This window comes from Glycine soja, chromosome 2 (genome assembly GCF_004193775.1).
Source record: "Glycine soja cultivar W05 chromosome 2, ASM419377v2, whole genome shotgun sequence".
Lineage (NCBI taxonomy): Eukaryota > Viridiplantae > Streptophyta > Magnoliopsida > Fabales > Fabaceae > Glycine > Glycine soja.
In genome coordinates, this window is record NC_041003.1 from 27,666,360 (window position 1) to 27,679,914 (window position 13,555).

The 13,555-nt window shown below is 31.3% G+C and overlaps 1 protein-coding gene across 1 annotated transcript; it reads left to right on the plus strand.

The window, feature by feature from the left end:
• Nucleotides 1-1,993: 1,993 nt before the first annotated feature.
• LOC114391828 (fatty acyl-CoA reductase 2-like) lies at nt 1,994-6,853 on the plus strand. Its single transcript, XM_028352813.1, has 9 exons — nt 1,994-2,606; nt 2,730-2,833; nt 3,146-3,345; nt 3,433-3,533; nt 3,632-3,842; nt 4,084-4,245; nt 4,627-4,708; nt 4,856-5,253; nt 6,459-6,853. Exons 1-9 carry the CDS (start codon nt 2,204-2,206, stop codon nt 6,625-6,627), a joined length of 1,830 nt encoding a protein of 609 aa, XP_028208614.1. The 5' UTR covers nt 1,994-2,203; the 3' UTR covers nt 6,628-6,853.
• Nucleotides 6,854-13,555: the final 6,702 nt, after the last annotated feature.

The window sequence follows — 13,555 nt, forward strand, 5'->3', positions numbered from 1 at the left end:
AAGAAATAGAAACTCATGTTTCTTCTACAATGGTGTATCCAAAAACTAATCATTTTTGCTACTTGTAGGAGGATTAGAGGCTAGTGGTTTGGAGTCCTATATTGGAGTATTGGAATTTCACTAGTAACTGCATATTTTGGGACACGGATAACCAATGATATAATTTAGTTTTAGTTTGGGCTTATTTGAGTCATCAATTATTTTTTATCTATTATTAGTGAATGATATCAACGTGGACAATATAAGATTTTAGGTCTTGATATGTATTATAATTATTTTCTTCTCTTACAAACAATGAAATTAATATTAATATTTGAATTTTGTATGAGATATTAAATCATGTAATTGTTTATTTTCGATGTGTTTTTAAAAATTTATTGCGAGACGATGCAATTGAATTTTTTTTAATAAGAAACTAGATTGAACAAAGAATTATATATCATTCATTCTTAAGTTTGTAGTATTGTTTAATCTAAGTTTTTTTGTGTTAATACAAGAATATTGTGTAAGATTCAAAATTGTTTAATCTAATTATTATTTTTTTTGTTTTTAATTGTTAAATATTAAAAAAATTATTGAAATTATTTTGAATATTTAAATATTTTAAAAATGAAAAATATTTATTTTTATTCAATATTAATATTTTATTTTTTAAATAAATATTTAAAAATTAAAATTTGAATTTGATTGAAAATTAAATTATTTTATCCAAACAAGAAAATTAAAATATAAGAAATTAAATTGTTTCATCCAAACAAAATGTTTAGAAAATGAAAAGAATTTAAATCAAGTAATTAAAATGTTATGTATTTAAATTTTCTAGAAATTTTGAAATCCTCGATGCAAACATGGTAAATTTTCTTAATTCTTATTGAATTATTTGACTTCGGCCTATACATTATTCATTAAACAGCTTGAGTTATTTATCATCATTCATTCCTTTTACATTTCTCTCTCCCTTTGATTTGGTTGAACAGAACATGTACAATTTTCTAACATTCAATGTGTTTCTCTCCTACAATATATCTCCCATAATATCTAACTAGACAAATTGGGGTTAACTTACTATGATATGCATGTCACGTAGTTATCATGTACGTAAAGGAACATTAGTATTTATGATTATCTGTATTGCATTTGAAGCTTCAAAGTTTTGGGCTCATTTGTCACCTAAGAATTTGACCCCTTTTGACATTACACTTACTATTGATCTTTATACGGCTACTAAAGAATAATCATTAATAATTTAATACATTATGACTTAGTTATACTCTTAATATATTTTTTATATAACATTTTTAATTTCCTTATTATTGTTCTTTGTGAATTGTGAATTAGTCTCTCCCTTTTATTTCACGAATTTGATTCATTATTTATCATAACCGTGTAATTTTGGTTTATCCATTAATTTAACCTCCAATATTTAACAAAGACATTTAATTGCACCACCACGTTCAAATTTCATTAAATATTGAATGTTAAGTTAAATCATTATTAAAAATTGTTCAATTAAACCAGTAAAATCAAATTTGTGGGATAAAATAGGACACTAAATTCAAAAAAATTATAACATTAGATTTTCAAAAAATAATAATAATAATAAATAATTCTAAAAGAGTTACTTTTAAACTAGTGATCTCTCCTCATATAAATGCTAAACCAAAGTTGCAGCTCAATGGGAACCAAAACCAACCAGTGTCTCACTCACACCCTTTCTATCCCTATATTTTCTAGCAAAGAATAGAACATAAGAAACCACCAGTTACCAAGAAGAGAGAATAATAATCAAACAAGTGAAAGAAAGAGAGCTCCCGCCATCTAAGCTTTAGGTGCATGCATGCCTTCATGTGAGGTGTGACAATGCGGCAAAAAGAGAGTTTCATATGAGATATACTCTCACATTCCACAAAATACAATATTATAAGTACCTAACTCTCATCTCCTTCATCCTTAAATCCAACCTACTTTTCTTTTCCCCTTCAGACTCTTCCCTTCCCTTCCCTTCATTCATTCTCTTTGTACACCAAACCAACCAATCCCCTTCTCTTATCTTATAGAGTGGAGTTTGTTTACTTGCATTTTTCTTTCTTGTTCATCAAGAAATTTAGCCAAGATTTCAAGTTAACCAATTTTAACTGCACCACATTTAGCTAGCACTACCCTTTTATCTTCTTAACTTTGTTTCTCATTTTCCCTGCAAGCCATGGGGGTCTTGTCCATAGGTTATTCTTTTTCCTCAAGTTTACTCACCAAACTCATATTTGGAGTGCCACAAAACAATGAGCGGTGCCCTTCAAGGAGGAAGGCATGTGTTGTGTATTGCCAAGGGGGTGGGAATGTAATTAAGTCCTCCTCAGGCTTGTCTTCTGTGTTGACAGAAAGATCAGCATTGGTTGGCACAGATCATGCAGCTGCAGTTCTAATGGATGCAGGAAGCTTGGTCTTGTCACAAAATGGGAAAAGCCAGGCAGAGATTTTGGTGAAGGATTTGGTGCCTTATGATGGACCAACAACATTGATAGGGGTGGAAGATGGAATAGGCATTGTCAAGTTTCTTGGAGGGAAAAAGTTTTTCATTACTGGGGCAACTGGGTTTCTAGCCAAAGGTATCTTTCTAATATAATCTTTTGTGGAGATAATATGCCAAGCATCTTAAGTTTCCTCAATTGTTTAATAGGTTTTGACAATGATATATTGTGAGTAGTGACATTTGTTTGCTATTAATTCAGTTTTTATTGAGAAGATTCTAAGGACAGAGCCAGATGTGGGGAAAATGTACCTTTTGATCAAGGCAAAGAATAAGCAAGCTGCAATGGAGAGATTGCAAAACGAAGTATGGCATTTATGAAATTTTAGGTTTGAGAAAAAATTTCTATTCACATATAATTACAAAAATGACATCTTAATTTCACTTTGTTTCAAGATTCGTACTTGAAATACTAAATACATGTTTTCTTTTGTTTTCACTGTTTCTATATGAATCTTTGAAAATATAGAAAAAGTTAAAATGAGATGATGTTTTTGTAATTTTGAAAATAGGAATAAATAGAAAATGTTTTCTCATCTTATTTTTTCAGTTTGAACTTGTCTAAGCTCATTGCTTCATTTCTTAATCTCGTGTTAAATTTTTGCTTGTGTGGTTTAGATCATAAACACAGAACTTTTCAGATGCCTTCAAGAAATCCATGGAAAATCATACCAAGCCTTTATGTTGAGCAAGCTAGTTCCTGTTGTAGGCAATATTTGTGAACATAATCTTGGACTAGATGAGGGTATATCTGATGTTATAGCAGAGGAGGTAGATGTCATTGTAAATTCTGCAGCTAATACCACATTTGATGAAAGGTTAGCCTCTATGACTCTCCAAAAAGCTTCTACATCAATGATAAATTCCTATTTTTTTGTGTGTAATCATTTGACTAATGCTATCAGATATGACACTGCTATCAACATAAACACCATAGGGCCATGCCGCCTTATGAACATTGCCAAAAAGTGCAAGAAGCTCAAGCTCTTTCTGCATGTTTCAACAGGTAAAACGACAAGAATTGTTTTAAAAACTCAAATCCATGTGCTAAGTATGATTTACATTGTATACCCAAATGACAAAGTCCTTGCTTGTAATGTGCAGCATATGTCAATGGACAAAGGCAAGGTAGGATCATGGAGAGACCATTTAGCATTGGAGAGTGCATAGCAAGAGAAAAATATATATCTGAAGTTTCCCCAAAATACCTTCCCACATTGGACATTGAAGGAGAAATAAATCTGGTTTCAAATTACAAAGGGGACATTGAAGACAACTTACTAGCTCAGAAAATGAAGGAGATTGGTCTAGAGAGGTATTGAGTTTCCTTATATTATGGTTGTGATGTGAAGTTTCCAAAAATCTTGATATTGCAACCGCAATTGTGGCCACAATTATACTGTTTTTAAAAAATTTCATGTTTTAAATGGCTCGTTATTTATCTTTCCAATTTTCATGTTTATGTAAAATGATCAAGAAATTGTAGAAACAGGAAGGTTCAACCTCCTATTTGAAATTCATAATCTAATTTGATTGTTGAGTTATTTCTTATACAGGGCCAGAAGATATGGGTGGCAGGATACATATGTGTTCACAAAGGCTATGGGAGAAATGATGATTGACAAATTGAGAGGGGATATTCCAGTTGTTGTAATGCGACCAAGTGTTATTGAGAGCACTTTCAGTGAACCATTTCCTGGATGGATGGAAGGAAATAGGTAAGTTACCATCATTTTTTTAAAAAGAAAACGAACTTAAAGATCATTTGTTTAAGCATAATAAAAAGTGATTTTAAGATAGCATAAAAAAAATGATTTTCTTTTAGAGACTTCAAAAGTTATTATTTTATATAATTTCTCAAAATAATCTAAAATCTGGTTTTCATATTTTTTTAAAATGCTTACCAAATACTTCAACATATTTCAAAAATGGCTCTTGGGAAAAAGAATCTTAAACAAACTGCACTCTTAATTTGTCTGATATAACTAAAAGTTTTTCTTTTTAAGTGTGCTGAATGACGTTGTGATCTATGCAACTGACTTCACCTAGTGGGATAAGGATTTGTTATTGTAACTAAAAGTTTTTCTTTTAACTACCAGGATGATGGATCCAATAGTTCTCTGCTATGGGAAAGGGCAGCTAACAGGTTTTCTGGTAGATCCAAATGGAGTACTAGATGTGGTAAGTGACATTAAAGAATTACGTTTTTTCACACAATCCATTATCTAAAAAGTAAAAAGAGAATTAAACAATTCTTAAACTCCATAGATTGGTTAATAATTCTCATTTCTCACACTAAGCAGTTGTTCATTTGCTCTCATCATATAGGTCCCAGCTGACATGGTTGTTAATGCAACCTTAGCTGCAATGGCAAGGCATGGAGTGAGCCAAAAGCCAGATATCAATGTGTACCAAATTGCTTCATCTGTGGTGAACCCTCTAGTTTTCCAAGACCTGGCAAGGCTTCTCTATGAACATTACAGCTCCTCACCATGCATTGACTCAAAGGGTAGGCCAATTCAAGTTCCACTGATGAAGTTGTTTAGCTCCACAGAAGAATTCTCTGGCCACCTGTGGAGAGATGCTATTCAGAAAAGAGGCCTCACAGCTGTGGCCTCCTCAAAGGGGAAGATGTCTCAAAAACTTGAAAACATGTGCAGAAAATCAGTGGAGCAAGCAAAGTACTTGGCCAACATTTATGAACCATACACATTTTATGGTGGAAGGTTAGATACTCATTTAATTTCACACTCTTCAACTAGTGGCAACAATAGTAGCTCAAGTTTAATTTAACATGCACTGTCAGTGTAAAAATTTTCACTCTCAATAAATATGAATGACACTCTAAAAAAGTTAATAAACTTCCTATATAATTCATAGTCAATCAGAAATCATGAGACATGACTTTGAAGATAGTTATTATAAAAGGTGGGGTGTAAGTGGGTGCAGATCACCTGCGAATCCGAATTGACCCAGATCAATCCAAATAGTTTAGGTTGAATAATTTTTATGTTTGGGTTAGACCTGAATCGAACCAATCAAACCTATTGAGTTTTGAGTTTGGCCACATCTGAACCTGTTAAACCATTAACCCGTTAACCCGTTAACCCTTTAATTTGTATTAAACTATTATTATTATTATTATTATTATTATTATTATTATTATTATTATATATTTTTGTATTTTTAAAAAACTATTGATTATATAGACTTATCGACATGAATTGAGTAATCATCAACGCATTTTTAACCTTCAGGATCAAAGCAACAATGATTTTATTTATTGAAGTCCCTTCAGATGGACTTCTAAAAATATTTCGGGTCTATTTACAAAGGGTAAGCCTTGTAGTGTCTCATTAGTTTTGGTAGAAAAAAGTATTTGAAACCCATCCTCAGCATGTTTATTAAAACTCCTTATTTCGAATATGGTATGTTTAATTTCCCATCCCCCATGGATAGATAGATAGATAGGAGTCACTCGAGTGGAGTGGGATGTGCCATCACAATAAAATTTTCTTTTTAATAAAAAATCTAACAATAAATAATTATGTCTGATTCATTTAATAAAAATTTTAACTTATAAAAATATTACATTTCAAAAAAGAACAAACAAAATTAAATGTTTTGACTTGTTGACCCAACCCAACTCAAACTGTTTACAAACAGATTGATTTAGGTTGGGTTTTATTTTTTGCTTTAGAAAATCGACCTTAACCAACTCTGATTAGGTTGGGTCACAGGTTTGACCAACCCAACCTAAACCGACTCACTTACACCCCTATGTAAATATGTGATATTTTGTAATTAAATGACAATATAAAAATTATGTTATTAATCCATATATTGTTTACTCAAAATAAAATAAAATAAAAACAACCGTACATGTAATGAGGAATAAATTACTGATTTCAAACAAATTAATGTGATCCAGGTTTGATAATAGTAACACACAAAGATTAATGGAAAGCATGTCTGAAAAAGAAAAAAGGGAGTTTGGCTTTGATGTAAAGAGCATTGATTGGAATGACTACATCACCAATGTCCATATACCTGGCCTAAGGAGACATGTCATGAAGGGACGAGGAATGGGGAGTCTGTGACTTATTATATATTGTGCCATGTAATCTCTAGTCTTATGCTACAACAAACAACAAACTGTATTAAAATGTGTGTTTTTCTTTCTTTTGTAGAACCCTATAGGGCGTGGCAACAACTACAACAAGAGTATGCTTCATTATCTATAATGTAATTTAATAGCAAGAATAATCAAATTTTCGTAATTGGTTACCACCCGGTTTCGCTTATTTACATGTTCTTTGGTTGGAATGTGCTTTGTCAAACACAACAAAGAGGTCTACTTCCCCTATCTCATTTTCAAACCTTTTTCTATGAAGGATTTTGGTGAGAAGAATGATAATTATTAATGACAAAGTGCGATCATGGAAAAGTGTATAACTAAAATTTGTAAGTTAAAATTTAATATGAAAGAGACATGAACAAATTTGAGTACACAAAAACAAAATGTAGTTCCAAAGACAAATAATAATGAGAAATAAATATTAAAAAAATTACTATCCAAGATGTGTATGTATCAACATGAGTGACGAGTTTTGTTGTAATTAAGGGTAATCACCCACCCAAATTATCACAAAAATTTATAAGTAAATCATTATTTTAGTTCTTGAAATTATAGAACGTTGACATGTTGATTCTTGAAAAAAAACTTGTAAATACATTCTTGAAATTATAAGATGTTAGTCGTGTTAGAATATTTACAATGGTGTTGATATAAGTAATTCAATTTGTGTCACCTCAATCTTAAACAACTCAATTAATTTCTCTCTTATATTTAATACAAAGTTAAGCAACTCCTACGCAATATTTAAACAATTCAAAATTATATGTGACACACCAAAACAATTTTTTTGTTAAGCAACTCATTAAAAAAAAACTCCCCCATTGCATATGCTCTTAGTCTTTGTTAGCATCAATCAATTAACATTAATAATGTTGGTGACGTGGCACATTACATGTAAATCAAAACATTGAGGACTATTTTGACAATTAAAATTTGAGTGTTAAAAATAACTTGTCTAAGTCAATTTTTCCTTTCTTTGAAAACCCTAACAATCTTTCTTCTACACGTTCTCCCTTTTCCATTAAACTAGTTTTTTTTTTTACTTGTGTGATGCATGGGATATACATAGAATTTGAGTATTTTTATTTTTATTTAACCATAAAAATGAGCATAAACATCTATCAAAGAATATAACAATTTTCACTTTTATTTAATGGAACTGAACAATTGAACAATATTTGTTAAAAAAATATTTAAAATATGAAAAATCACAATAAAATTAATATGGTAAGTGTAATATTTAAATTGTGATAAACATACATAATAAAATCGAATTATTTATTTAAACTGTCATTCACTCAATGTGATTACCCAAGTGAGAAAATAGGCAAAACAATTGTCAAAGAGTGTGACAATTTTTATTTGAATTTTGTTTTTTTTTATCCAATTAATGTCACAAATTTATCTTAAATGCGATTGCCTTTATTTAATGAAAATGAACTATTGAGCAATGTTCAATAAGAATATATTTGAAAAATGCAATCACAACATGATTAATATATCTAGCATAGTATTTAACTCGTGTTATTCACTAAATGTGATTTATCCAAGTGTGAAAATAGGCATAGACATATATGTCAAAGAATGTGATAAATTTTACTTGAAATGTTATTGTCTTTATTTACACTATGATTTACTCAGATGTACAAATAGGTATAAACAATTACTAGAGAGTGTGACAAAAATAAAATAAAAAATCTCTCCAATATAACAACACGGGATAAAAAAAAGCATATGAGTATGTTTATTTGAAATTTTTTAGTATTCTATATGTGATTTGTCCAATCATAAAAAGATGCATAAACTTCTTTCCAACAATGTGACAAATACTATTAACAATATTATTAAAATGATTAAATTACATATTGTTAAACAAGTGACCTCAATAACTTAAGATGGGAGGTGAATTAAGTTTCAAAATTTTCCCCTAACAAATATTAATTATCTCTTTAAAAGATATATGCAGTCTTAATATGCAGAAAAAGAAGCAATGAACAATTCATTCGATGCTATTTAAATGTGCAAAATAAAATTAAACTACAATAATGTAAATGAGATTAGGGAAGAGAGAATTGCAAACTCAGTTTTATATTGGTTCGGCCATTTAGTGTGCCTACGTCTAGTTCTCAAGCAATCCACTTGAGATTTCTACTATCCTTGTAAATTCCTTTATAACTTTTGAACCACACAGGGATACCTTTCCCTTGTATTCAGAAAAACTTACAAATCAAGAGACCCACTGCCTCTTGATTACAACAATAGTTTGCTTTTGAAGTACAGAAGATGTTTTTTTCTCTTTAAGAGAAGAATAATACAACTTGAAGAACTTATAAGAATTCTTAATTGTTTTGCAAGTGTTTGGCCAAAGATTTTCTTTTGAGAGAATAAGACAATGAAGTTCTGAAAATTTCTAAATATTTTCGAACATAAGTCACATATTTATAGGCCTTTGGTGGCTTTTCAAAAACTTATGAAGGGATGTGACTTTTCAGAGTTATTTTTGAAATTTTCTCACTGGTAATCAATTACAGATCTGTGGTAATCGATTACACAATTAATTTTTGAGAAGTCATGTCTTTTCAGTTTGAAATTCAAAACATTTTGTTATTGATAATCGATTACACAAGTGGTAATTGATTACAACCTTTAAAATTCAATTTCAAACTTTTTTGAAAGCTTTGCAAAATCATTTTTGCTTCTGGTAATCAATTACGAGAAATATATATTTTTCGAAGATGTAAAGCCACTTAAAAACTTTATAAGAGATTTGAAAGTTTAAGCATTTTAAGGCCAAACTTTTGCAATCTTTTTAAGAGATTCTTTTAACACATAAAGGACTATCGTGATTCTTTTCTCTTGATATCTTGATTTTAACTTGAATCTTGTAGTAAACTTTGAATTGCTTCAATCTTTTGGCATCATCAAAATCTTCATACAGCATATGCACTCACATTCTCCCCCTTTTTGATGATGACAACTATTTGAAAACATGATTACAAGATATTATATTCGCAAGACGAGCACTCACCCTTACTCCCCCGTAATTTTGCAATTTATTGCCTATTGTTAGAAAAGATCTACCCTGAGTTTCTCTCCCTCTTTGGCAACATCAAAAAGTCAAAAATGCCAGACAAAATAACAAAGCCACAAAATCCAAAGCTAACATCACAAAATAACCAAAAGCGAATCATCCATAGCAATATAACCAAGAGCGAAATATCCAAAGCAAAACACAAAATAACCAAGTGCTAAATATCCAAAGCCAAATACAAGGCAGAAATAATAAAATGTCCAGAAAATTAACAACTTATAATACTAGAGAAAAGTAGGATGTAAAAGAAACGTCTAAGGATTCGAAGGAGGATCAAAGCAACGACGAATGAAGCTCATGTCGTCTTCAAGACGCGGGATGCAGGAATTCATAGCATTAAAGTGATCACCTACGAAAGCCCGAAGATCCCGAAGCTCAGTGAGAATGTCATTCAATAAGGAAGAGGAGGTATCTCGTTACGATGGTAGGGAGGGTGTGCGTTCATCAGGAATGGGAGGTGGCAGGTCTTGTTTACGCACCCATTGGTCATCCATATCCTTTTGGTATCCAAAGAAGGCAACAACACCAGCACCAATAGCAAATGATCATTTGACCTTAACAAAAGGTTCATCCTCTAAAGGAACATTACAATGCTGAAGAAACATAGTGACAAGATGAGGATACAGAAGAGGTGCATTGGCTCGTAATTCCTTATGCATATGGTACCTAACAAGATGGGCCCAGTCAATTTGGCGATCGGTTTGAAGAGCCCATAGCAAAATTAAATCCCTTTTAGAGGCCTGAGCAAGATTTGTGGAACATGAAAGCTAAACTCGACAAAGGATATAATGCATAATGCGACATTCAAAGGTGAATGAGGCCAGTAAGAAATCTGTCGGTCATATCAGCATGGTCATTACAGACCATTTTACGGGCATCATGACTAGAATAAAAATGCTTCCAATCATCAACTAAAGTGCCCTCAAAAGGAACACCATGACTACTCAGTTTTGTCAAAGAATAAAATAGAGATTGATCAACAACAATGGGTATTTTATGCACCTAAAAAAAATGACACAATCCTGAATTTGCATATTATTATAAAAGACTCAAACTAATTCAGGATAGAATGACAATTTTAGAGACATAAAAGCAATTAGCTTAGAATTTTGAAAAACTTGATAGCAATCAAAGGTTTCCTCATCAAAGAATTCTACGTCTAGATACTTAGGATCGAGAATGACATGATTGGAGAATAGGGAATATTACCTTTGATGTTGTTCATCTGAAGAAAGTAGAGTCAATGATCGTGGAAAAGAAAAAGAAGGAGGAGGTGGTGCTGGTGGGTCACCGGATGTGTCGTGGTGGCGTTGTCTTGCAGCGGTGGTTGTAGAGGATGAACCCTTTCTCTTTTTTGATGGTTCTGCCATTTGAGCCTATTTTTGCAAATTCTGATCAGGGGTTTTTAGAGAATTAAAAAGGATGAAATTTGAGCTTTGTTTGAAGTGATTTGGATAAGAAATGAGAAAGTTATGCAAATTTGAAGTTTTGAGAAGGAGGGGCGATGTCAAGGAGAGTGAGGAAGAAAAGGCCAAGAGGGTCTGCACAAGGAGAGAGAAAACATAGTATTTATAGATAGGGACGAACTATAATCAATTATAGGCGTAACCTGCAGCTGCCCAAACCCCTCTAGTAATCGATTACAGTGTGTTGTAATCGATTACAGGGAGTGGTAATCAACTACCAGACCCTAAAACATGGATTTTTCATTAAAATTAACTATTTTTCACCCACACAAAAAATACACATTCAGTATAAATAATCAAAAAATACAATAATATAAAATAAGCATCAAAAGCAATCAACAATCATCATAACTCTCAAACACAATCATCAACGACAATCAAAACTCAAGCAAAAACAATCATCAAACCTCAATCAACAATAATTATCAAAAGCAATCAATAATCATCATAACTATCAAACACAATCATCAAGGACAATAAAAAAAATTAACAATCATAAGAAAAAATAATCATAAATAGACAAACAAAATAGCTATTTATCTAAGTTATTGATATCTAGGAGTCATAATTCTCTTCTAATAGCAAAGAAAGTTTCTTTGGGAGGAGGTTTTGTAAAGATATCAGCTAACTGATTCTTTGTGTCAACAAATTCTAGTACACAATCTCCTTTTTGAACATGATCTCTCAAGAAATGATGTCTAATTGCAATTTGCTTGGTTCTCGAGTGCAAAATAGGATTTTTAGATAGATTGATTACACTCGTGTTATCACATTGAATGGGAATATGATCAAAAATTAATCCGTAGTCAGAAAGTTATTGTTTCATCCAAAGTATTTGTGCACAACAACTGCCAGCAGAAATATATTCCGCCTCAGCAGTGGATAAAATAACACTATTTTGTTTTTTACTATGCCATGATACTATAGCAGAGCCAATAAAATGATAGGTTCCACCTGTGCTCTTTCTAGCAGTTTTGCATCCGAAAAAATCAAAATTAGAGTATCCTATTAGATTATAAGAGGAATTTTTAGGAAACCATAATCCTAGATTGATAGTGACTAATAAGTATCTCATGATTCTTTTAACTACACTAAGGTGAGATTCTTTGGGATTTGCTTGAAATCTTGCACACATACAAACACTAAACATTATATCAGGTCTACTTGCAGATAAATAAAGAAGAGATCCGATCATACCTTTATATTTCTTTATGTCTATTGACTGACCGATTTCATCTTTATCCAGATAGTGAGCAGTACTCATAATAGTAGCCATGTGTTTAGCATTTTCCATCCCAAATCTGTGAATTAGGTCTTTGCAATATTTTGATTGATTGATAAATATTTCATTATGTGTTTGCTTTATTTGGAGTCCAAGAAAAAAAGTTTAACTCACCATCATTGACATTTCAAATTCATTTTGCATATCTTGAGAGAATTCTTTGCAAAGAGAATCATTAGTTGACCCAAAAATGATATCATCAACATATATCTATACTAAGTGTATATCATTTAATTTTCTTTTGATAAAAAGGGTGGTATCAACCTTTCCTCTTGAAAAACCATTTTCTAAAAGAAATTTACTTAGACGTTCATACCGAGCCCTAGCTTGTTTTAAACCATATAAAGTCTTTTTAAATTTAAAGACATGATTAGGCTTTTCTAAGTTTTCAAAGTCAGGAGGTTGATCCACATATACTTCTTCTTGGATAAAACCATTTAAAAATCACTTTTAACATCCATTTGATAGAGTTTAAAGTTCATTATGGATGCAAAAGCTAATAACATTCTAATGACTTCTAATCTGGCTATTGGAGCATATGTTTCCTCATAATCTATTCCTTCTTCTTGATTATATCCTTTGGCTACTACCCTAACTTTATTTCTAATTACTATTCCATGTTCATCCAATTTGTTTCTGAATACCCATTTAGTTCCTATAACTGGATTATTATTGGGTTTGTCAACTAATTCCCAAACTTTATTTCTTTCAAACTGATTTAACTCTTCTTGCATACCTATAATCCAGTGTTCATCAATTATGACTTCTTTTAAATTTTTAGGTTCAATTAAAGAAACAAAAGTCATTATTGTAAACATCTTTAAGAGAGTGTCTAGTTGTTACCCTTTTAGATATGTCACCGATGATGTTCAAGATGATGGTATCTTGAAGTTCTCCACTCTCTTGGAAGATCTGTACTTGTTTTTGTTTCATCAATTTGAAAGTCTTCATCATTTCCCTTTCCTTTGCCTTTGTGCTCTTCACCATGAATATGCATACCTTCTAAAGAATCTGAAATATCATCTAGAGTATCCTTTCTTGGCATAATTGG

What these genes read in the sequence shown, in the direction of transcription:
- LOC114391828 (XM_028352813.1), top strand. Translation starts at nt 2,204, where the DNA reads ATGGGGGTCTTGTCCATAGGTTATTCTTTTTCCTCAAGTTTACTCACC. An exon ending in AACTGGGTTTCTAGCCAAAG is followed by an intron (nt 2,607 to 2,729) that starts GTATCTTTCTAA and finishes CTATTAATTCAG; the next exon opens with TTTTTATTGAGAAGATTCTA. An exon ending in AATACCACATTTGATGAAAG is followed by an intron (nt 3,346 to 3,432) that starts GTTAGCCTCTAT and finishes TAATGCTATCAG; the next exon opens with ATATGACACTGCTATCAACA.